The sequence below is a fragment of the Anopheles merus genome, chromosome 3L (assembly GCF_017562075.2).
Source record: "Anopheles merus strain MAF chromosome 3L, AmerM5.1, whole genome shotgun sequence".
Taxonomy (NCBI): Eukaryota; Metazoa; Arthropoda; class Insecta; order Diptera; family Culicidae; genus Anopheles; species Anopheles merus.
In genome coordinates, this window is record NC_054085.1 from 23,640,271 (window position 1) to 23,665,578 (window position 25,308).

Consider the following 25,308-nt stretch of genomic DNA (forward strand, 5'->3'; position numbering starts at 1 on the left):
CTTGACTGCAAATAATCGTTAATCCCAAACTACCACCCGCAGAACCGTTGTACCTCGACCAGTGAGAAAATCACTTGCTGAAAGAGAAATTAAGGCCAAAACCACTTTAAATCCACCCTCGCGCGGATGCATCAACAACGCGGCTGCCAGCCCTTTTTAACAACATCTTGCCACACGGTTTGCGGTCGTTCGCGATAGCGGATCTGCTCCATCTCGCGTTAAAGGGGGAGGTTGCAAAAAAAAACAACAACAACACTCCTACCCCTTGCGTTGCCTCACCCAACGACACCGCGTTTTAGATGTTTGTTAGGCAAAATCTGCCCATCTGCCTTCTGAACTCGCCGTCGAAACCGAGCAGCGAACCGAGAACGTAAGGATCGGCTTAAAGTTATTTTCGTATTGTCCCGACCGCCTCCTCCAAGTGCCGATCAAAACTATCGCATCGCTAAAACCAAACACCATGCACCCCGACCCGGCCCGACGGGGCGCTTTTTCATCGACGGATTTGTGTCGAGGAATTCATATTGAACGTGCCCTGCCGCGCACTCCATCCAGCGTTCACCCCACCCGCTGGCTTACTTTTCCCACCTGCCCACGGTGTGACGGGCGGGTAATATTTTTTGCGCCAATTGTAAACCATTTGGCACGTGCTGTGGCAAGCAGGGCGAATAGTAGTAAATACGCCAACATTCCATCGTAAAATTTCCACCGTGACTGACCGTGAGCGCGAGTGAGCGTCGCTGCAAGATGAATCTCTGTTGCTGGCCCCGAGCTGCATCGGCCCGAAGAAATGCGCTCGGCGCATGATTGACGGCGAACCGAACGAACCATTTGGATGCATGGTAATGAGGTTGAAAATAAGAAAGGCATTCGCTGTTACTGTTACTAATCTACTGTCCTGTGCCCGCCGGTGAGATGGATTACCGTTTGCTGGTTAATTTTTCAAAGCAAACCAGGTGATTGCAAATTAAGATTTAAAACATGATAAAAATACAAAAAACAAATGAAATTCCCCTTTTTTCATTATTCACGTTTAACTGTCTCGATCGATTGATCGGTTTAAAATCGGCTGACATTTTCCACCGAACGTTGTGACCGATTTTGCCCTTTTTTGCTACCATTCCACCAGTTAAAAGCATGTACATAAATTGTATCGAGCCGGCACGGTACATTGGTATGTACATAATGCCTGGCCAATTTATTATCCACTTCCACTGGCACGTTTCATCGCACGTTTATCGAAACAAAACCGATTCCCCCCCTTTCCCCACCTCTCTACCGATTCCAACCTAAGGCTGATATTGATCGCTTAAACCTTAAGACGCTCTGTCTTTCCCCTTGTGCGTCGTTTGTCTCCAATGGAAAGGAGCGGAATCATCGAAAGGCTAACAAAGAGTAAATATTTTAAAAAAATGCCAAAAACGTAGCGATTTGGTCTTCGGTGTTATTTATACCATCGTAAGCCCAGCTGTGGAAACATAAGCCAAACGACCGAAGGGAGTAAATAAGTTTATAATGAACCCGCGGTTACCGTGGATTGGCGGGCTTGTTTTATCTTTATTCAAATTCAACGCTCACGTTACAGTGGCCTCCACCGACAAAGGTGGAGTTAGATAGGCCGAAACGAATTGAACGAAGACGAACGAAGCAAATGCGTTGCGGAGGGTGCTGAAGAAGGATTGTCACACCAAAATGAAGCACAAATCTTTGGACTGAATGAATATTTAATGTCAATTAGAAAATAATCTAATCCCGCGACAGTTTGTTGACGGCTTAAACGAGGTACGAAGGAGGTGGAGAGGGTCTCCTATTTACCAAATTAAAATTATTACATTGACACTTGTTTGAGATGATTGTTGGTTGAGTCAGCAAACAAGAATAATCCCCTTGCAATGTAGTAATTATCATGAAACAAATAACACAAATTTATAGAATAAAACGTTGAAAACCTAGTTTTTTCCAGTTCTATATATTTTCAAATCACTGTTGAATGAAGTTGGAAATTTGATTTTGATCTCTCGATTACACGGTTGAACAAAGAGGCGGACAATTTGGATAAAATGGAGAGTGTGGTGCAAAACGCCTAAAAGTATGCAAAATGCATAACGGAGCTGTGGTACTAGCTAGTATTTTCAGCCTATTAAAGGCAAATTAAACTGATTAAGTCAACAAAAAAATCCAATCAATTAATAATAAACAAAAAACACGAAAACTGTCCAAGTTTTTGTTTTCCAGCTCACAGTCTGCAAACGACCTTCCTTTCCAGCAAAAAATAAATAAATAAAAAGAAAATCACATCAAGCCCGATTTCATTCCTCCCCATTTACGGGAAGAGTCCCTTGTGCTTGTACTGCTGTTTTGCTGCAAAAATATGCTCGCTTTCCATTAAATATGGCAGCCGGCACGAGCCTCAACATTCTAACATTAGACTGACGGTGTCACGTTAATGCGCGGACGGTGGAAAATTTAACGATTCTTAGTCACACTTCGTTATGCAGTGCTGTTTTTCCCACTTCCTTCCTTCAAAAATTTTCACGCATTTCGTCCTAATTTTGTTGAAACTTTTCTCTTTCTTTCTTTCTTTCTGTAACGCGCTACACCTAACAGTTCCAAACAAACACACACACTCTCACACACACACACCAGTACCCTCCCGGAAAGCGCACCGGAACACGCGGCTGGACTTCCGCTTTGCTTTAATAAGGGCGGCATCGAGCGGGCAAGCTTTCCCCCCGGCTGCTGGCCGAAAAGGAGCGAAATGTTGTGCGATTTTATTGCCGGTTTTATTTTTGACCAAAAATCCGTGCCAACCGCGTGTCCGCGGGAAATGGGCCGGCGGAGGCATGCCGAGGCATGGCGATATTTATTGGTACGATTGGTTGTGTTTTTATCGTTTTGGCTACGTTGTTCTTTTTTTTGTCGCTTTTTGTTTTGTTTCGTTTGGGCGGCGAGTGAGTGTAAAGGAAGTTATTATGCTTGTTAATACCTCCGCAGGGTAGAGCATAAATTTCGATCTAATTATCGGTGTGCAGCCAAGGTTTTTGGACTTTTATTTTGACACTTGAACACGGGTTTCATTAACGACAAAGCATTAAACAATCGTAAACATGCAGTGTGCTACTTATTCTGACCAGTTTCTTTTCGATGATTTTTTGTTGTGCTGAGCTTATAATTATAAGTATTATTTTAAGATTATTATGTAGTTTTTATTGATATTTTTTTGTCTGTGTTTATGATGTATAGACGCCTTAAAGTATGCAACAGATTTATTAAAAACATGCTTTATACTTCTGGTATATTAAAAGTGAAAAAGAAATCAAGAATTATAAAAAAATAGTACCAATACACACGAGCAGCGACCCATAAGAAAAAAATAAATATTTACTTTGCATACATTTAGGCGCTCTTCAACGTACCAAAATATCACCATTCTATAGGCTACGAGAGACTGTATATTATTAGTGCCGACAAATATTATCATCTTGTTGATCGAAAGCAACAAAACCAAACAAAGAGTGAACTATCAAAAGTGCATTTAACAGCAACGTATCAGCATCACTGCCAAGACCACGACAAACGAGCGTCGGTAAACGTGTTAAAAATTTCTGCTTCCAACGATTGTCCAACGCAATGCTGCCTGAACCAACCTCGAACCCCTACCGCTGTCCGTGTTCGGTGCGGCCAAAGACCGTCCACATCCGGGTGAGCGGTTACCGTGCGTGCCCCAACACCAACCAAAACCGAGTTGCGCAATCAAATTAACCCTCTAAACACTGACGCCACTCCCCCCACCCAACAACCCGACCGGATGTGGGTTCGGTTCGCGGTGCGCCAGAAACGACAGCCGCAAAACGGAAGCAGCATCAGCCCGTACAGCCTCAGTGGTGCCTCAGTGTCAAGCGTGAACGATGCGCAAAAGCCCGAACAGCCTGTCGCCCATTGCGATCCTGCCGAACACGCCGCCGCCGGCGCGTATCTTCGCCCAGCCGGAAACACCCACGACACCGCTAACGGATGGCGCCCACTCGCCGACCGAACCGCACGGGGGGCGCCCGGTGGTGGTCGAGCTGCCGACACCGCTCGCGCGGCCGTCTTCCATCCGCAGCGGTTCCGGGTCGGGGCCCCAGCTACGCTTCAGCAGCCTGCTCGATCCGGGCGACATTACGCCCATCACGTCGCCCCTGCCGAGCGTCACGTCCGGCATGGCGGACGGGTCGATCTACACGATCTTCGGCGGGGAGGGCTCGAGCGTTGGGCGGCGCCGCAGCTCCCAGCTCCTGCCCAACAGTGCCAGCAATGGTAGTGCCACCAGTGCCACACCGGCATCGGCCGGCGCCGGTTTGCTGCCGACGGCGACGACCAACGGGTCGGCCGTGAACTGTAGCAGTATTAGCACGAGCCTCAGCCAGCCCGCCCCGGCTACCAGTGTCAGTGCCTCCCAAGCCAACAGTGCCAGCGCCAAGTCGCGCTCCCGCCGCTCGTCCGAGCTGTCGCAGCAGAACTCGATGAAGTCGCACGCGTCGGCCGGCAGCAGCTCGCGCAAACGCAGCTCCCAGGCTCACCTCGAGCTAAACGGGCCGCCGGTTCGCGATCGGCCGCGCTGTCTCAAGTCGTCGTTCTTGAGGCGCAAGTGCAAAGAGTACGCAGGTAGGTGGGTTTTTTTGGGGGCGGGGATAAAATTTTAACTGGGCAAGGAAAAGATAAGCGTGTTTGTGTAAAGTTGGACGTTGATGCAAGTAAACGTAACCATCTCTACTACGGATCGGAACCTTCCAACGCTGTAGACCATTTTATAGAGGAAATTGGAGTTCAAAACCTTGCTAAGAAGCAAAAAATGCTCTTAAACCACCACCGTATAAAATTTGTTACATTAGTGGGGAAATGGACAACTATTGATGATACGTAATTTATGGATAATCCCTAGCCTAATCCAACCTTAGATTAGCCGGAACTATTAGCCATAGATATATCAATATTTATCAAATATTTTAATGCTTTCATAGTGTTCCCAAATTCTTCTTCTTCTTATTTTTTCCCACTAAAAACGTTGTGGGTCCACTATCTAGCTTGGTTCTCAGTGACTTACGGATTACGCATAGCAAAATAGTCAGTCCTACGTATGGGGGCACGGTCCATTCCGGGCTTGAACCCATGACAGGCATGTTGTTAAGTCCTATAAATTGACTACTGTACCTCTAGACCGGGTCAAAGTTATTAATTCAAAATAACACTAATCCACTACGACTTAACAACCTAGTAGACAGATATGCTATACCAATTGCATATCTACAGGCGGTTTTTTATTTTCAGTTTCTTTTCCATTATTAAATGTCTATTTTTTGCAATATAATTAAAATTTACTAAATTATTATTTAATTTAATGTTTTAAGAATGGTTCATCAAAGTTAATTTGAATACACCATATAAGCCGCTTTGGAATAAAACAGCAAAAAGTTTACATTATCCTACCAAATACATTGCCGCTATGTATCGTTCATATTGATTAGCAGATGTTGCACATCGTCTTTAAACCATGTCTTCATGCCCTAAATCCAAGCCAAACAAACAATGAAATCTCGAAAACGTAGGGTTAACTTTCTCTCCTAACTCTTTTTTATTGAACATTTTCTTAGATCCTCCACCATCCACACGCATTGGTACGGAATGGCCATAAAATGGTAAAACAGTTTTCCCGTTTCCTGGAAAAATAAAGTTTCCACTCTACCACAGCGTATCGGGTGGTTTGCAACCTTCCCTAAACGAAATCTTTAAACATAGAAACACACATATAAACACAGACACACAAACACCGTCACACAAACAAGATGCTCTGACACACTTGTTTACCTCGTTTTGACGCATTAATGAACTCGTACGCCCTAGAACCTTGCATCCTTTTTTCGAGAGGACAGTATATGACACCGATGTCCCTGCCCTTCCAATGCTCACACACAGGGACGTTTGGGAACGATGCGAAGCACACTGCTGAAGCGGCTGATAAGAGATCCTGCTGATGGCGAGAAAAGCTTACTCGCAACGCAAACGAAGGGAAAAAAGCATCCCAAGCCGAGAAAAAGCATCGTATGTGATGCTGAGGATGTGATGAGGATAGCGACGTAAGCGTCTTATTTTTCTGCCCTTTTCCGCACGATGCAGAAAGGTTTTCGCACTTTCTGTTGAATTAATCTTCCCTTATAATGGCTTGCTGGTTGGCAAGGTGGTTCGTTAATCAGCAGGTTGACGTCGAGACTTTCATGCTGTAGCATATTAGGTGCGTTGTGCTACAAATATTGCTACCAACTTGCTATTTGGCTCATGTAGTTCTGATGTAACATATATGTTATAGTGTGATACAATTGTATGTTACACATCGATAAACATTCATGGATTCACACACACACACACACGGTGAACAACAATAGAAAATAATTCTACAAACCAACACACAAATCGCCAGAAGGTGCAGATGCGCTAAATTATCGCCGAGTGCATATTCTGCTGAAATGCATGCAAGGCTAACATCAACGAGGACAAACAAAAAGGGGCGGAAACACCCACGAGCAAAAGTACAAATGCAAACATCCTTTCCCGGGACGGGCTTTGCTTGGGAGCGATTTATGGAAAAGGCTTTTTGAACTCCACAAAAAAAAACGCTCCAAAGTACGACAAGCCCGTTTCCGCAGCTACGCTTCTACGCCTCCTGCACCCGTGGTGTGAGGAAAAAGTATGCACTCGAAAACCGAAATACTTTAACATCCTACCGCGTGCACCAGCTACCCTTCCTCATACACGCTCTCGGAAAAGCGCTCAGTTGACGGAAAACACGTCCAACATGTTTTCACTGCAACTGCACCGGTTCCGAGTGCGCCGAGTAGCTCGACGGCTGTGGCAAGTTTTATGTTTCGCTTTCGGCGTACAAGAGCAATGCAGCAAATCTCGACATTGAGTAGGTATCGAGCAGCGGTGTCGGTTTTTGATCGATATTTATTAAATTCCGTTCCGTTTTGCGCTTCTGCTAAATATCGGGCGGACGAACAGGGGGGGGGGGGGGGGGGCATTCTGCCAGTTCGGAAAGTGGCAGTACCACGAAATAGTGCAGCAAGGCTTTATCGCTTCAGCGATGAAACGGAACCACAGTATTTAAAGGGTCAATTATTTGGTTTTGTTATTTTATTATGCTTTTTAATTCGTTTTGTTGTGTTTTTAACTGTTCGGTATGTTCGTGTAATTTTTCATCAATTGATCACACAATTAAATGCAATACGTTTAACTATACAAAGCGATTCATTACTATGTTTTCTCCATAATCTGTTGTGTCTTTTACAAAATTCATCCTTACATTCGAAATCAAATCTAATCATCTGTGTTTGATGCTATTAGAAACAAGCACCATTCTGCAGGGTATAATTATAAATAGAGAAAATCCGTAGAACACGTTAATGGATGGTGTTATAATCCCGTATTTGATGGGATGTTGATGTTAAGTATTACTGGATACATTCATCCAATAAGAAAATAAAATTTAAAAAAAATATTCATATCTGCACCACAGTTTAAACTTCATTTTTATTGAATAAGATAGCATTTTACCGTTTTACTGGACTGGTCATGTATTTCACATCTATTAACTAAGCTGTGTTCTTGCATTACCATATGATTACGCAAAATATTTATCGAATACTTTAAAAAACATCCAGCAAACGCCATACATGCATACTTTTAGGCGCTGTATCAAACGGCCTATACTTTCGCCTAAAGTTATGCAATGTGTATGATTTCTGTTTTATACGATTCATAAGTGGAAAAAAACCATTTACCATACCTTTAAGCATTGCAGTTCATCGATAAAAAAAACAACTATTGAAGCAAAACATACCAGTAAATATGTGTGTAATGTTATTACCTTAACAAATCATGAGGGCCATTACAATGTGCATGCAGCTACTAATAACAACGCCTAATTTCACCACACAACGTTAATCAATCTGCAATTTGCAAACATTTTAATCTTATTCATCGTATTGCGCCGTCTCTATCCCTTCCTTTAATGTTGGTGCCAGATTTCGCACATAAAGTTAATTGCTATAGTAAAGTCAAACCAACGCAAAAGAAGTACTCGTTCGTGCTTTCGTCAGTAATGTTTTCTGCCATCCGTCCAGCAGGCAAAAAGGGTGAAAACGAAAGGATACACATTTAATTTATGCCCAAATGTCATGCTATGGCACACCGCACAGGCGTGATAACGTTCCACTTCCAGTTGTGCCTGTTCGCCAAGACGGAAAAAAACCATCACCGGAACAACATAAACGTTCTGACAGGACAACTTGCTCTTCGCTTGTCGCGTGAGGTGCACTGACACAGAGCAACAGCAACAACAAAAACTAGTCCTCCTCTTGTTTTTGACATTTACCTCCACGGCATACCTTGCCAGCCTTGCAGGAAAGCATGACACGTGCGAAAATGGCAAATTATGACATTCACACTAAATCATCGTGCACATATCAGGCGGGGGAATTGGTCCATCGACACACTCTCACACACATACACACACCGACTTCTGGTGGCCGTACAAAACTATCAGTAAAGTCCCGCGCTGGCATTCGGTGGCCGGTCCCGGTGGATGGACTCCAATTTCCGGAACAAAGCGCACTCGATCATGTTCATCCTGTCTGCTGCGGTTGATGAAGTGCCATCGCCCATACCTGGTATGCTTTGAGACACCCCCCAAGGGAGCTGGTCGGTGGTGGTAATGGTGGAGCAAAACTTTACCGAATACCAGCGCAAATTGATGCGCTCCCGTGTTTGGCTGCGTATGTGGAATGAAGGGCGTTTGTCGTGCGCGAACGGTGGGGTCCGTGCTGTTGTGTGCCGCGTGCCTCAATGGGTCAATTTATTACGACTACTAAAACGATGACGTTACGTTTACGTTGGTTTACCTGAAGGGTTTAGCTTTATTCTTTATTTTATGCCCTTTTAAATTGGTATAAATCAAACCAGAACCCACAAAATAAATATTCAAGTTAACGCAATAAACAAGAAAATCAACTGCAACAATCTATGTATACCTATGACATCCAAGTTCTGGAATGGCCAGAGGAAAATATAAAAAAATATTTAGCGCAGAGTCACACATCATTTAACAACAATTCTCAATACTTTGCCGTGTTTTATCTTCTTTTTATAAGAATTTCAATCAAAATTACACATCGCACGAAAAAAAACAATGCAATTCCCAGTTAACGTCAGCGATCGTGTCGAGTTACGCCTAAAGTTATGTAAAATATTAGCTCATTTAGCTTACAAATTAGAATATGGGGCAAAAGTAAACAGTTTCTTCCAGGGCAGCTGTCTTAGCGCCTTAAAGAAATTAAATATTATAATTTATTTCAGTGTTTTATTTTTTTAACAAAACTTTATTAAGAATATTGAAACATTATTTCATAATATTTCAACAACAAAATTGTATTGAAAGCAGTAGATGATAGATATTATGTGAGATTCTATAGGTGATTTAGCATGAAACGTCTGCTACATTCAGTTCAGTTTCTTTTTGTTGATCTAGAGCGATAAAATTCGTTTAAATGCCGTATCAACAAAGCCTTCCATAGTCTGTCGTGCTATGGGCAAATCAATCAGGTCACAGAAAGTCAAGCCCAGCAGGGAACGTTAATCTAAACCAGATTTGCTTTGTAGAACAAATTATAAATAAGAATAAACCAGGAGGATAATATGAACAATATTTCTTCTTACTTACTACAACATTCTAGGATTTTTTGGAACAACTAACAATTAAACTAGATATTTCAAATATTCAACCATCAAAATTGACAGACGAAATAACAAAGTTCATGCGAGTTAATCCTCTTAAGAACATTCCAGTTTAAAGCCTAAAGCGCCTAAGTTTATCTATATAGTTTCAAATAACAAAACAATTACCCAACAAAACATTTAACATCAGATACCATACGACCTTAAAAGTAGAACACATCATTGCGTTTCTAAATCGTATCAAATTCCTGTTAAAATCAATATCCACCGTACAGAGTTGTCATTTCATAAAGCATCTTTCCTTGGGTTCATCATACTCCCCCCTTGGAGGTGACAGTTTCTCAACCTGTGTAGGCCCTCCACCCACACAAACGCTCAAAAAAAGCAACACGTACTACAGTGAGCAAACCCGGAAGTAAATTGATTTTACTTTGTGCTGTTGCTCGAGCGGTTTCTGAGGGTTTATTCGAAAAAGAGGTTAACTGCTGTTATTGTAGCGCACATGGAAGTCGTGGAGCCTTAACAGGGTTAGGATGTCTTCGGGACCAAATCAAAGAAAAGAGCGCTTTGATGACGTATTGTATTTCATCGCCCATTGCCGTTCCGTAATTGGGCCACCGCTAATGTATTGTTATGTCGAAATTTGACGACAAATGTCTATCATATAAAGCGAGTCGAAGTGAGAGAGAGAGAGAGCGCGCGAAAGAGAGAAAGAGAGTGAAAAAATCCACGAAAAGATGCTTGTTCAGAACAAGAACAAAATGTATTTTCATAGCTAAGGTTTCACCCTGTTTGTACAGATGGATGCTCTGGTTCTTTCGTGTGTAGCAAACGAACCCTCATAGACACGTTGTTCAGGAACCTTACATATGCTGTTGAAGCATTTTATTCATACTGCTTCTATTTTTGCGAGCACTGGAAGGGCAACACATTATAAATATGCACACCCATGTGTGACTTTTTGCATCCCCCATAGAACAGAACCACCACTTCCTATTGCGGCAACCGGGTGGCATTAATCCTATTCATCCACATCATCCTGCTGCTGTTTGCAGGGGCCGTCGCGCAAAAGCTTCAAGCCAAACTTTCGACCATAGTTGGAGTTTATGCGGCAGTCCAGCACGCACTGGTTCGAATACGTCTTCAGATCCGTGCCGCAGACAGGTCGGTACGATCGGGGGCAGCCGCAAGGACCTGCACTTGCGCTCAGCACCAGTGCCAGCACACCGAGCACCATCAGATTAATGTAGGACTGGAAACGCATCTTCACTTGTAGGCTTTTTTTATGAGAAACGACACCCAACAGTACTGGAACAGCTTTCCACTCAATGAGTTTTTCTTTGCACGTGTTGGATAACGCACAAACACTTTCTGATAAGAGATCTCCCACGATACTGCGATGTGCTGCCGGATTTGGGAGCAATTTTATTCTTTATCGCAAACACTTTTGAAGCGGGGCTTTTTTGGCAAAGTTTGTGTATGTGTGAATTTGTGTGTGTGCGTGTAATCAAAAACAAAAATGATACCAAACACAAGTTGAGTCATGTACGTTCTTGGGGAATTCAGAATAGGATCAACACATTCGTAAAATGATAACAAGATGATATTGATGATTGGCATTGTTTGTTTGAGATTGCTTTGCAAACGCATGCATCTTTTAGTGTGTGTGTGTGTCTTGTCGGCAGTGTTCTAGCGCCTGAGCATAATTAGTCATCATACCATTTTTAAACAATGCTTGAATTGTGGAGAATTCTGCTTAGGAACTATTTTGGAACTCTTTCATATGATGCCTATAATTTAGTGGACTCAAACCAATACTAATCCTTCTGAATAGAAAAATAACTGGAAATGGTTTTTCTTTTTCTTTCAACAGGTTCAACATGGTTAATAGTCCTTCATAAACCATAGCTCAATGGTCATCATTTTGATTCAATTATAACAAGTTCTGCAGGTTAATTTGTTTTGACACTATTTATTCACAGTTTCGTAAAAACACAATACCAGTAAGGCGTTATCCATGAATTAAGATACGTTTCATTTCGTTAAAATTGGAAAAAATCTCTCCTTACGAGAAGTAAGAGAGGAAAGGAAAGAATGTTATAGTATCACTAATGAATGAATGAAGAGGGGTTTCTTCCAGCGTTACATATTGATATTAAATTATAGGAAATGTGATAAAAACGCAGTTAAAGTGTTACGTAATTCGTAGATAACACCTAAAGATCTTCAAATCCCCTTTAAAGTATGGGGCGGTCGCGTGGTACAGTCGTTAACGCGTACGACTCAATAATATGCCCGTCATGGGTTCAAACCTAGAATGCTCCGTCTCCCCGTAGCAAAGATTTACTATCCTACTGTGTGGTACTGGACTATGTCTCGAAAGCTTGTTATAGGCCGTCATGTCCGCGTTAGGACGTTACGCCAAATAGAAGAAGAACCTAATTATCTTATTGGAAAGACAAAGCATACATATAGAACAATTTAACTAACTTTTTGTCGTAGAGGAGTTTTGGTGCATCGTTGTTTTGTTGAACTATGACTAATTTATTTCTCTTACATTATATTACAATCGTTCTTAAAACTTTCTTTACATTTACACTAAAACTACACCAACGAATAATATCTATAAAATTTGACCAAAAACATTATTTTCCTAAAATAATCTTCTTGGCTGGCTCTGAGAACGGATCACCCTGTTAGCATATTTAATAACATTTCTGAAAGGGGACTCACACCATCCGCACTATGTTTGATAAGTGACAAAGCGTTCTAGTAACTGTTTGTTTCCCCGCGCGTTTGTTACAAAGCCAATATTGTATATTTTGCGTAAGTGTATATGACACATGCTACATGAATGAACCATTTATGTAGTCATGATAATACATGGTCTTTGTATGAATATGCAAATTTGAGCCAGAAGTTTTACAGCAAACATGAATCAGTAAAATTGTTACAGTAGTTTTAAAGAAGAAAATGGAACAATGTCCGCAATGATCAACTGATGTGTAATTTAAATGACATACTCTCATGACATATGACCAGCGTACACCAAAACCTTAGCAATCGTAACGTTTCAAACGTTTGCCACGATCAGATGTCAGATCAGATATTATTAGCGTTATCGTTGAATGATTTTCACAAATGTCCTTATTTCCATCAGTACAGCATGCAAGTGCATCAAGCATTCCTTTCTGCAACCTCATCGTGAAATTCCTATGACGCCATGCGGACTATTACCATTCAATGACTCACGTATCGCGTTGTTTTTTCACCTGCGTCCAATATGTGTATATGGCCCAATAAATGGCATCATCGTCACCGTCCAGAACGCCGAGCCGAGGTACCGCTTTTTACTAACCACATCGCTAGCCCAAGCTAATTGAATATCCGGCCATTGAAATGTCAGGCTTTAGTGCTTCACTTGCACGTTAATGCAGCAGGACGTCAAAGCGAAAGCAAACCAGCGTATGAGTCTATACGTTAGTAAAACCCCCTTTTACCAAGCATAGTTTGGGCGATGGAAGAGAAACAAAATTTTAATACTAAGGCTGCCGCTATTCTGCACGTTTGACAGTTTGAACCCTAGCAGCTGGTGCCAGAACACACGCACATTGAAGGCTTGGCGGCGTTAAAAGCCTTCGAACGATGAAACTTCAACATTGCATCTGCTTGAGCTTTTGCAGTCGATGTGGCTTTCTACCACACCTTTCACGGAACGACATGGTGTTATGAAAACAATCACTTGCACCGCAGTGTATTTATGAGCGGTACTTTAAACGTTTCACTTTTTGTCCATTTTGTCCATAGCTTGCCTCAAAAGCCTTCACTCAAATTATTAATAAACATAAACGCTCCCGAGCATTACTTTCCGTAAGCATCGCAAACTACTGCGCCCTCTCACAAACCACACGTCACACACGAAAGTGCATTAAGCTTCGCATATTGAATTACTCCTCGTGCCTGAATAAAACATCACCCGTTGGCCCCACACATTGCCGGGGCGAGTCTTCAGCAACTCCACATCAGCGAACGGGCAGCACTATCATGCTGCATATGCGCGACGATGCATATGCAAATCAGGACAAAATTGAGTTAAGCTCACTATTCAGTTGGGAAGCTTCCCACATAAATCTACGTCAATGACTGGATGCAAAACGATGGTGACCCACGGTCGCCTGGCCTGCCGTGCCGTCGTACATTCCGGCGGCATCGTTTGACTGTTTGGACTGTAGTGCTAGAACCTTGCCATGCTCCGTCATCGCAGTGCTCTAATTCATTTTTTTCTTATTTTTGACAAGGTTTTTGGCCACTATGAATAGCAGTGGGACAGTTGGGAAATGGATAGCACTGCGGATGGCGTTTGATGTTTAATTGATGCGAGAAAAGAACCTAGATGTTGAAGTGAAGGACAACTGAAGGAATGAATAACTTGTTCAAATATGCTTACCATTAGAAATAGTTTCATGTTGTTATCATATTTGAACAAATAAGACATTCAAAATACATACAAAATTGGTCGCAAAATTCTTCCACGCAAAATTCTTCAACGCAAAACTCTTAGTGGCCAAATCCTTGGTCGCAAAATTCTTGGTTACAAAATTCTTGGTCGCAAAATTCTTGGTCACTCAATTTTTGGTCGCACAATCCTCGGTCGCAAAATCCCTGGTCGCAGAATTGTTGGCCGCAAATTTCTTGCACGCACAATCCTCGATCGCAAAATTCTTTGTCGCAAAGTTCTTGGTCGCAAAATTCTTGGTCGCAAATTTCTTGGTCGCAAATTTCTTGGTCCCAAAGTTCTTGGTCCCAAAGTTCTTGGTCGCAAAATTCTTGGTCGCAAAAATCTTAATCACAAAATTCTTGATCGCAAAAATCTTGGTTGCAAATTGTTCGTAAAATTAATTGGTCGTAAAATCTTTGGACGCAAAATCTTCGATCGCAATTGTCTTATTCTTTCGTTCTGGTCTGGAAACATACATACAATAATTTAGCTGTTCTTGGGATTATTATTATTATTATTATTATTATTAATATTATTATTATTATTATTATTATTATTATTATTATTATATTATTATTATTATTATTATTATTATTATTATTATTATTATTATTATTATTATTATTATTATTATTATTATTATTATTATTATTATTATATTATTATTATTATTATTATTATTATTATTATTATTATTATTATTATTATTATTATTATTATTATTATTATTATTATTATTATTATTATTATTATTATTATTATTATTATTATTATTATTATTATTATTGTTATTATTATTATTATTATTATTATTATTATTATTATTATTACTATTTTTATTATTATTATTATTATTATTATTATTTTTATTATTATTATTATTATTATTATGATTATTATTATTATTATTATAATTATAATTATTATTTTTATTATTATTATTATTATTATTATTATTATTATTATTATTAGTATTATTATTACTATTATTATTATTATTATTATTATTATTATTACTATTATTATTATTATTATTATTATTATTATTATTATTTTGCAAAAATATGTTTTGTATTTTGAAAACTTGTTTTCGTCGATCTAGACGTCAACTTAGGTCAATTTGACAAAAATGATCGCCTCATTAGAAAATTACAGTGCTTTAGTGCGAGATACTTTTGTAACGGAAGTGCCACGTCGGTTCTCGGTGCTTTCAAACCCACATTGAAACAACGAGAGAAAAAAACAAGTAGATTTTATCCAACAAAAAAACACCCCAAAATGAATACCATTTCGAACATACATTTTGTTGGTTCTGTACGAGATCTTTCCGTAACATGCTACCGATCGGCCACGCATCGAACGAACTGCGTGTAATAGAATGAAACCTTTCGCGCACAACCGAAAGAGAATGGTGACTTAAAGAGAAAGAGTTAATACAAATACGACCTTCTAAGAGCACAACAGCAACCATTGAAACTATGTTATGCTTTGTACAAATGTAGCATCGTAGCGTGAAGAACGCATGAAAAAAGGGGCGAAGGAGTATGAAAGCAAATTGTGGATAATGAATGGCGGTAGCGTAGAGTCTACAAAACCAGATAACCAAGGCAGACAGCCACGCCAGCGATGTTGATCATTCTCGGAAAGTTTTGACGTCAATTTTAAGCCATGTGGAACCGCAAACATGCGTTTTTATTAAATCATAAACTTCTTTATTATGTGTTGAAAATTTTTCTAAAAGATCTTTCGTCATTATGAATGAAACTTTGAAATATGGATGTAATTTGTATTTCAATTCAAATAAAACAGTTTAACAGTCTCATTCGACAGTGCATTGTCATATTTTATTACACTTTGAGAAGTTTAGCGCTCAAACGATCGAGTTCGATCGATGGATTCTAGTCTCCTTTGGCCTCTGTACTTCATCTCAGCAACTCTCAGCAGAATGAACAGCATCGAGCAAAAAGAGAGTGAACGGCATGTCTCAGAGATTCCGTAGAGAGTGAAGGAACGTAACCCAAACAACAAAATCAAACATGTTTTCTCATTCTCTCAAGATTGATGATCTATTGGAGAGAACAAGAAAGCATTTTGATCGTGTTGGTTGAGGAGCCAACCAAAAGGTTCTCACCACTCTCACATCTTCTTTTTTCGTGAACCACAGAAAGCCAACGCAACATGTCAATGCTCTTAGAACTTTTAAGCATCGATAGAACGCAACGGTTAAATGGTATTTATGTGGAAAAAATTAAAACATAATTTTCAAAAGTTTAATAGTTGGCATAGAAAGTTGTAAAAACTAATATCAAAATATTTTTACCTCTTCGGATACGCTACGTACGTAGTATTTAAGATAACGAAGAATGCACGCTTCGACGGCTTTACCGTATTTCTTTTCCTTTTTTATCAATTCTTTGCCTTTCATGGTCGACAGATCCTTCTGCCTCACTCACACACGCACATTAGCACAGTTGTACGTACAGGTAGACATTGTGCATACTGGATATACCTGTCGTAAGGACCTTTGACGTTCACAACCAGTTGGATCTAAAAGGTCCTAAATATTAAATATTGATAAATATTGGATAAATAGGATAAATATTGAATGAAAAATGTTTAACAATTAATTGCTTTTAGATGCAAACCGTTTCTGAGCATATTTAAGAACTTCTAAAGCAAGTTTCCGTTTTGGCAGGTTTCCTTCTATTGCCTATCTACAATTTATTTCAAATATGAATATCAACTTTTGGCCCTTTTGCATCGTCACATTACTCCCATTGTGTTTTGCTTTAGTGAAGCACTTACTTGCCGCCATGGGTCAATGCAGTGCCAGAGATGTTTCCGCTGCTCATGGGGCGAGAGCCGTCCTGTTTCGCTGTCGCGATACAGGCGCACTGAAGCTCAAGTTCACTCCGCTCAAGTCTCCGCTAATTGTGTGATCGTGCTCTATTTCTTGTTACGTGTGCTTCTTATCAGTGTGACAAAACAAATAAGCATCAACAACAAAACTGGCCGATCTGAACCGATCGGTGCATTTCGTGATCGGCTACTGTGATCGAGTTAGTGTGCAAAGGAAAGGGGTTTTCGTCCCCTTTTCTAAACCGGTTCAGTGTGCTATAGTGACGCGTACCGAGCAAAAGTGTGAGGCTTGGGTGAATTTAATTTGAATTTAGAATAATTTGTGATTCAGTAAGGAATGAAGAATTAAGAATTGAACAAAAAAAATATTATTTTAGATTGACTAGTACGCTGTTACAGTGCTATGATATTTTTATTAAAAATAACACCTATCCGAGCTTTATAAGCATTTCTCGAACAGAATACGAACTGATATTTCAATGAGTGACTGTACTGTTATTGTGATAAACACAAACAAAATCAGCATGCACGTGGCTGTTTACGTTCAAATAACTTTCACTACAGCAAGAAAAAGCAACTAAACCGTGTTGAAATACTCTTCCGGAGCACCCCTGCCTTTCCATTATCTTTGTATTTGTGACATGAAGCTCTCGCCTGTTATTTGAATGTGTTTGTATCCGCAATAGCATACACTCGATTGCTTCATTAAATAAGAAGAGGAAACAGCTATTGTTCACTACCCAACTAACAAAATCGGTGTGCTTTCTCGTTCTACCGAATAGATCAGTAAACCTGAGAGAGCGAGAAAGTTGGTTGATTTTGTCGCTTTGGGTACAACAACGATCGCTATTGTTGTGTTGTACTGTTTGAATCTAATCTGCACCCACCGCTATCTAGTACGTACGTTTAGCCGGTCCGGGTAATGACCGCTCCAGTGTCAATCGTGTGAAGGTAATGCACAGTTGCAGTTGCAAAACTTCACTGCAATGCCGCATTACCGTAGCGATTGTGGTTGTATTGAAGGGGTTTCTTTTTTTCCTCTCCTGTTGATTGTAAATTTTTCAACAGATATCGATCGAGATTGATTGTGCAGCTCGATTGCGAAAACGGAGAGGCTTTGGGGTAGCTCGGCGCCGGTCAATTTATGGTCCAGTTGGCACCGAGATAGCGGAATCCGTCGACCGTGGGAATCCGAGGGTTTGGCTGTATGTGCCTACATTGTGGTGCAAACCAACACAACTTAGCAATTTGAGATTAGAATTAAAATTTAGATAAAAAATATTTAAAAAAAATCTGATAAGGAAAGCATTTTTCTTGTTCAATAGGAATTTAATAGGCTCAGTTAAGAAATCAAAAATCTAACTTTTGAAACTTTTTTCAATAAAAAAGATTTATGTTTAAAGCAAATGATTTTTTTTGTAATCGTTAAAGATACGATCTGGGTGTGCTTTGGTGAGGGCATTACTGTAATGAGACCATAATTGGCCACAAACACACACTGACTGGGGCAACTGCCCGCCTGTAATCGATGCACTATTGTTGTCGTTTAGTGGAAAGCGATGGAAACTTCAGTAAATTAGTGTCATCAATGCACAACGACAATACACAGCCATTTGTTATTTTGCTGCCCTTCCGTCGTACGTCAACCAAGAGACGCAAATTACATGATGTTGTAACCGTTTTTTACTAGCTCTCTATGATGATACTATGGATTATCATCGGGTCTTAAATGAGATGTTTGGAGCAGGTGTTCATGCATATGCAATATGAAGAAAGAACGTGGCAGTTGACGTAACATATTTCACATGTGGGTTTTTGTGTTTTTTTTTTTTGCTCTGTTACTTTGCGTAAAATGAGAAACACGTGCTTTTATTACGAAAAAAAAGGATGTGCCTTGTAGAAAATCATCCATCAACAACTTTAAAAAATATACAACAGAATAGCGAGAAAATGGAATTACCATATGCAAAACACATTTTATTTGGAACGCTAAAAAAAAAAAGAAACCGTTTAACTACACCATCAGCATGATGTAGACCCATTTCAACCTTGAACAGTGTTCATCTTAATGTATCGGAGTAAAATAATACATCACCAGCCCATGCACAACGGTTCATTTATTCCTCTGTTTTCCATCTGCTGGCACAGGAGCTGGTTGAAAAATCTCCACGTTTCAACGAAAATTGTGGTGTGTATTAGGTCAGCTTTTACAGGCAGGAGATTTTCAAACAGAAACCAACAACAACAACAACAACACGCAAACGTACGCAATCCAACCCTCCCACTAGAAAATATCTCCCTATTTCTTAATTTAGAACCATCAGGGTGTGATGCTGCACGATACACAGCTTGTTGTTGTTGCGTCTTGTAGTGATCGGTTGCTACAGTGTAAATAAAAAAAAAAACAACGTCTAGTAAAACGATCATGGTCAAGCGCTTGGAGCGCTCGATATAGAAAAGAGCAAGCAAAGCAGTTGATCCAGTGTCTCAAAAAAGGACTAATGAGTTTCCAAATCGAGACCCGACCTCAAGAACCGTCGTGCAGCTTGAAGACAAACTGACCAAGCAGCGAAGGTTTTTTGTTGTTGCTAGATTTCCTATCATTTTAACCACAATCTCCTCCACAGCTATCCACCAGTGCCGATGGCACTACTACTATTCATGGACAATTCATCTGTGAGCAGTTTTCTCATTACCGGCGCCCTTCGGCAGCAGCATTGTGACACAGTCGGATGTGACTGCATGCGCTTGCAATTAAACGATGCATGCATGCAATCACAATGAGCTTACGTAATATCCAATATTTATCTCACGCCTACCCGACCAAACCAACCAACCCCGCCAGTTCAAGGTGACTCATGCGTCGAGAGCGTTTTCAAGATGACTAAACGGAAGAGTCATTTGCTAACAGTGGAGTTACGGTATTTCCTGACAGACGGACCGGAAAGAATATCTTTACACTTCAACACGCTTCTTTTATGGTGGATACGTCTTTAAACCATTGGAATGTGGGAAGATTCCACAGAAAACGGGTCGTTTGTGGTTAGAAATTGCAAATAGTTCATTCGAATTCTTTACTTGGAAAATTGAGACTGTTGCATAGTAACACGCATAACGCAGTAACATTGCAAGACTCGATCAGAGTACACATTGAGTGAATAAAGACGATTCCATTCTGAACTAAGGAATAAAGCAGTTGTGTTTTTCTCAAGATATATTCCCTGCGACATATCATTTTGGCGACGAGGATTATTACTGAACCCGGAACCCGAAGCTCACGAGATTCTGAAGCTAACGAGAATTAGCGTCAAGGATGAACAATGAAAACCTTGAAACCGTTATCAACCAAATGGCTCAACTTCTTCAACAGATGGCTGCTTTTAAAACTAGAAGTCCTGACGAAATCCTTGAATCTTTATCGAAAACCATCGAGGAGTTTCGTTTCGATGAAGAAAACAACATCACTTTTGAAAAATGGTATGTACGTTTCAAAGACCTTTTTCAAAACGATGCCAGCAGTTTGAATGACGAGGCGAAAGTGCGACTTTTGCTGAGGAAGCTGGAAACGTCCGCTCACAGCCGGTATGTGAATTACATTCTTCCGAAGCAACCGCATGAAAATTCGTTTGAAGAAACCGTCAATATTCTCAAAAAAATCTTCGGAAAGCAATATTCGGTGTTCCACAAAAGGTACCAGTGCTTGCAGATAGTGAAATCTGCATTAGAAGATATCATCACTTACGGCGGAAGAGTGAATAAGGCATGCGAGGATTCTGAGTTCGAGAATTTGAAATTAGACGATTTCAAATGTCTAATTTTCATTTGCGGACTGCAAGCTCCGGAATTCTCGGATATCAGAGCAAGACTGCTATCTCGAATAGAAAACGCGACGCCGGAGGCTAAAGTGAACATTCAAACACTAATGGCAGAATTTCAACGGCTTATCAATCTGAAAGCGGATACAACGATGATCGAAAATCAATCAAGATCGAAGCATTCCGTGCATGCAGTTTCAGAGAAGAAACCGTATCGTTTGCCACAGCCTTCCCGATTCGACAATTCAAAAGATCAGCGTCAACCGAAATCAGATTCGAATACTGTCCCTCGTACTCCTTGTTGGCAATGTGGAAAAATGCATTTTGTACGGGATTGCAATTTTACAGATCATCTCTGCAAAGTGTGCAAAAATGTAGGCCACAAGGAAGGTTACTGTAAAGCCATGAGATCAAAATCTTCAAACAACAACACATATCAAAAGAGTGAGAAGAATCAAAATCAAAATCAAAAGAAATCTCAGGGAATTTTCGTTAATCATGTCACGAAAAACACTGCTAAAAGGAAATTTATCTCTATCATAATCAATGGCATAACTACATCACTCCAACTGGACACCGCAAGTGACATAACAGTTATTTCTAAAACAACATGGCAACATTTGGGTCAACCGAAACTTTCTCAAGCATCCATTGAAGCATCGAATGCATCGGGAGAACAACTCAAGCTTATCGGTGAATTCGAATGCGAGGTTATCCTTAATGCGATTACAGAGAAATGTGTTTGTTTTGTTACATCATCACCAGTCCTAAATGTTATAGGTATAGATTGGATAGATAGGTTTAATCTATGGGCAATTCCCTTCGATGTACTGTGTAAGAAAGTTTCATCAGCATGTCCAAAGGATCGAATAGTACAGCTTCAATCGAAATATCCAACAGTTTTCGATGATTCGCTTGGACATTGCACAAAAACGAAGGTGAAACTGTTTCTGAAGCCCAATGTAAAACCAGTTTTCTGTCCAAAACGACCAGTACCATTCAATACTATCGCTCTTGTGGATGCGGAACTATCAAGACTACAATCACTAGGCATCATCACACCAATAGACTTTTCGGAGTGGGCTGCTCCGATAGTAGCCATTCGCAAGCCTAATGGTAAAGTTCGAATTTGTGCGGATTATTCGACGGGGCTTAACGAAGCTTTAGAGTCAAATCATTATCCTCTACCTACTCCTGAAGAAATTTTTGCACAGTTGAACGGAAGTGTTGTATTCAGCATAGTCGATTTGTCCGATGCATACCTACAAGTAGAAGTAGAAGACGAATCTAAACACCTTCTTACGATCAACACACATAGAGGTCTTTTTCAGTTCAACCGTCTCGCACCGGGAGTCAAATCAGCACCTGGAGCTTTTCAAAGACTAGTTGACGGTATGATTGCTGACATTCCTGGCGTTAGAACATTTCTAGATGATGCTATAATTTTCGGTAAAACTTGGGAGGCACACAAGCAATCATTAGACACATTTCTTCAGCGTTTAAAAGAATATGGCTTCCACGTCAAGCTGGAAAAATGTCATTTCTATCAAACTGAAATTGTCTATTTGGGGCATGTGGTAGATCGCAACGGCATACGTCCTGACCCAGAGAAGCTGAAAACCATCGCATCTATTCCAGCACCAACGAACATTTCCGAATTAAGATCGTTCTTAGGAGCTGTGAATTTCTACGGCCGATTTGTGAGAAACATGCATGAACTCAGACACCCGTTAGATCAATTGCTAAAGAAGGATACGAAGTGGAAGTGGAATTCGGATTGTCAGTCATCGTTCGAAAAATTCAAGAAAGTACTGCAATCTGACTTACTGTTGACACATTATGATCCGAATCTTCCTATCATCGTTGCAGCAGATGCGTCTAGCACCGGCGTTGGCGCAGTCATTTTTCATAAATTTCCGAACGGATATTTGAAAGCCATTCAACATGCTTCAAGAACATTAACGTCTGCAGAACAAGGCTACGGACAACCGGAAAAAGAAGCTCTGGCTCTTACTTATGGGGTAACCAAATTTCATAAGTACTTACTTGGTCGGAAATTTACTCTTTTAACCGATCATAAGCCTTTACTATCCATATTTGGTTCAAAAAAGGGAATTCCTTTGCACACAGCAAACCGACTCCAACGGTGGGCATTGATGTTATTAAACTACGATTTTACCATCGAATATGTTTCAACCACCGAGTTTGGGTGCGCTGACATGCTATCAAGGCTAATCGACCGTTGCAAGCAACCAGAGGAAGATTACGTTATAGCTTCGATTTCACTTGAAGAGGATATTCAAAACGTCATGCACGAATCATTGAAACAAGTACCAGTATCATTTGCTGACATTCAAAAAGCAACAAGATTGGACGAAACACTGCAAGCTGTTTTGAAATTCATCCGGGAAGGCTGGCCGAACGAAGCGTCGTCAATCAAAAATCAAGACATTCGTTCGTATTACACACGAAAAGAATCGTTAACGCATGTAGATGGATGTATCTTGTTTCACAACAGAGTTGTTGTTCCAAACATTTACAGGAAAAAGGTACTTCAACAATTCCATCGCGGTCATCCTGGAATGGTGCGAATGAAATCCATTTCTCGAAGTTTCGTTTTCTGGCCGGGAATGGATGTCGATATCGAAAACTTTGTCCGGCGTTGTACTTCATGTTGCACTGCTGGCAAAGCACCAATCAAAGAAACACCTGAATCTTGGCCTGTGCCGGAAAAGCCATGGTTACGGGTACACGTGGACTATGCCGGTCCTGTAGATGGCGTGTATTTTTTGGTTGTAGTTGATCCATACACAAAATGGCCAGAAGTATATGCAACCAAAACTACAACAGCAAAGACAACTATCAAGTTTTTAACGCAATCATTCGCAACGTTTGGTGTTCCAGAAACTATAGTCTCTGATAATGGTACCCAGTTCACCAGCTTTGAATTCCAAGCATTTTGCAAACAATTGGGTATTTGTCACATCCGTACTGCACCATACCATCCGCAGTCAAACGGTTTGGCAGAACGTTTCGTGGACACACTAAAGCGTACATTGCGAAAAATTCGAGCAGGAGGAGAGACTTTAGATGAAGCTTTGCAGACTTTTTTGCAAGTTTATCGAACCACACCTACACCAGATAAGTCTCCAGCTGAATTGATGTTTCAGCGGCCTATTCGAACAGTTCAGTCATTATTACTACCTCCAGTTTCACGGTCACGAAATGAAAAGCCAGAAGCTGGTAGAAAATTCTTCGATCCTGGAGAAGCGGTTTATGCCCAAGTCCACCGCAATAATTCCTGGGAGTGGAAACCGGCATCAATAGTCGAACGAGTCGGTAGAGTGAATTACAACGTGTTTTTGGAAGACAACCAGCGAATTATTCGCTCACATGCAAATCAACTGAAGAAGCGTCTACAGGAGGAAACATCGTGTGGAAATAGAAATTGTCACGACACTGGAAATTTGTTAACTATTTTCTTTGACGAATTTGAATTGGGAACTCCACAGGCAGTTGAAAACTCAATTGAAATGACTGAACAAGAACATTACTATTCAGCTGATGAAGAGTCCGCTGAAGAAATTGAAGGAGAAAATTGGCAAACATCATCGTCCACAGTTACTACTCAAGCCACTCCACCAATGCCTGCATCTTCTGCTCAACCCGTGAAAGCGGAAAGACCTCGAAGAATTCGTAGGCCACCAGCCAGGTTTGAACCGTATTGGTGAATTAAGGGGGGAGATGTTGCATAGTAACACGCATAACGCAGTAACATTGCAAGACTCGATCAGAGTACACATTGAGTGAATAAAGACGATTCCATTCTGAACTAAGGAATAAAGCAGTTGTGTTTTTCTCAAGATATATTCCCTGCGACATATCAGAGACCATGCCAGAGACACCGAGTGACATATCGTATTTATCAAAATAAACACAAATGTATCGGAACCATACGTCGAATGCAGATACGTGTCTGGGCATACTTATCATAGCCGGAAATTGTTTACGCAAAAACACTTTTACCTTATCACTAGAGTCTCCCTACTGATAGCCCAACCCTTCTTCTAGGAACGTCACTGTTATCATTCCGCAAACAGTGCACCCTCGGTTGAGTTTTTGGCACATTTTCAGCCAGCAGCTATCTGCCCTTGCTCCACCAGAAACATCACCAGACATCTTCACATCTTGTCTTGGACAGCCTGATGGACTTGGACATGGTTTCTTGCTCAATACATTTTAATTGTGAATGCACCCTTCAAGTCTGCCTGTCTGCGATGTCGTAAAGGTTAAACAATTTCGATTTGATCGAATCAGTCAGAGTCGTTCGTTTTGTTAAAGGGGAGGGTTGCGTACGAAACTGGATGG

At 40.6% G+C, this 25,308-nt stretch overlaps 2 protein-coding genes across 14 annotated transcripts in view; one reads left to right on the forward strand and one right to left on the reverse strand.

The window, feature by feature from the left end:
- LOC121600020 (probable phospholipid-transporting ATPase IA) overlaps positions 1 to 25,308 on the forward strand; it is a 73,383-nt gene that overhangs the window by 14,807 nt on the left and 33,268 nt on the right. For 7 of the 13 annotated variants that reach the window (XM_041928269.1, XM_041928272.1, XM_041928271.1 and 4 more), the window contains exon 2: positions 3,401 to 4,647. The exons of 1 other annotated variant lie outside the window; for it this stretch is intronic. In XM_041928269.1, the coding sequence (XP_041784203.1) occupies positions 3,909 to 4,647 (739 nt within the window). In that variant the 5' untranslated portion in view covers positions 3,401 to 3,908. Of the gene's footprint in view, positions 1 to 3,400; positions 4,648 to 17,092; positions 17,456 to 19,752; positions 25,229 to 25,308 lie in introns of those variants that run through there. 5 more of the 13 variants (XR_006005768.1, XM_041928270.1, XM_041928281.1 and 2 more) reach the window with 5 other exon arrangements.
- Positions 10,510 to 11,177, reverse strand: LOC121600021 (trypsin inhibitor ClTI-1-like). The gene has a single exon (XM_041928284.1). It carries the CDS (start codon positions 11,030 to 11,032, stop codon positions 10,790 to 10,792), a length of 243 nt encoding a protein of 80 aa, XP_041784218.1. The 5' UTR covers positions 11,033 to 11,177; the 3' UTR covers positions 10,510 to 10,789.

What these genes read in the sequence shown, in the direction of transcription:
- LOC121600021 (XM_041928284.1), bottom strand. Translation starts at nt 11,032, where the DNA reads ATGCGTTTCCAGTCCTACATTAATCTGATGGTGCTCGGTGTGCTGGCA.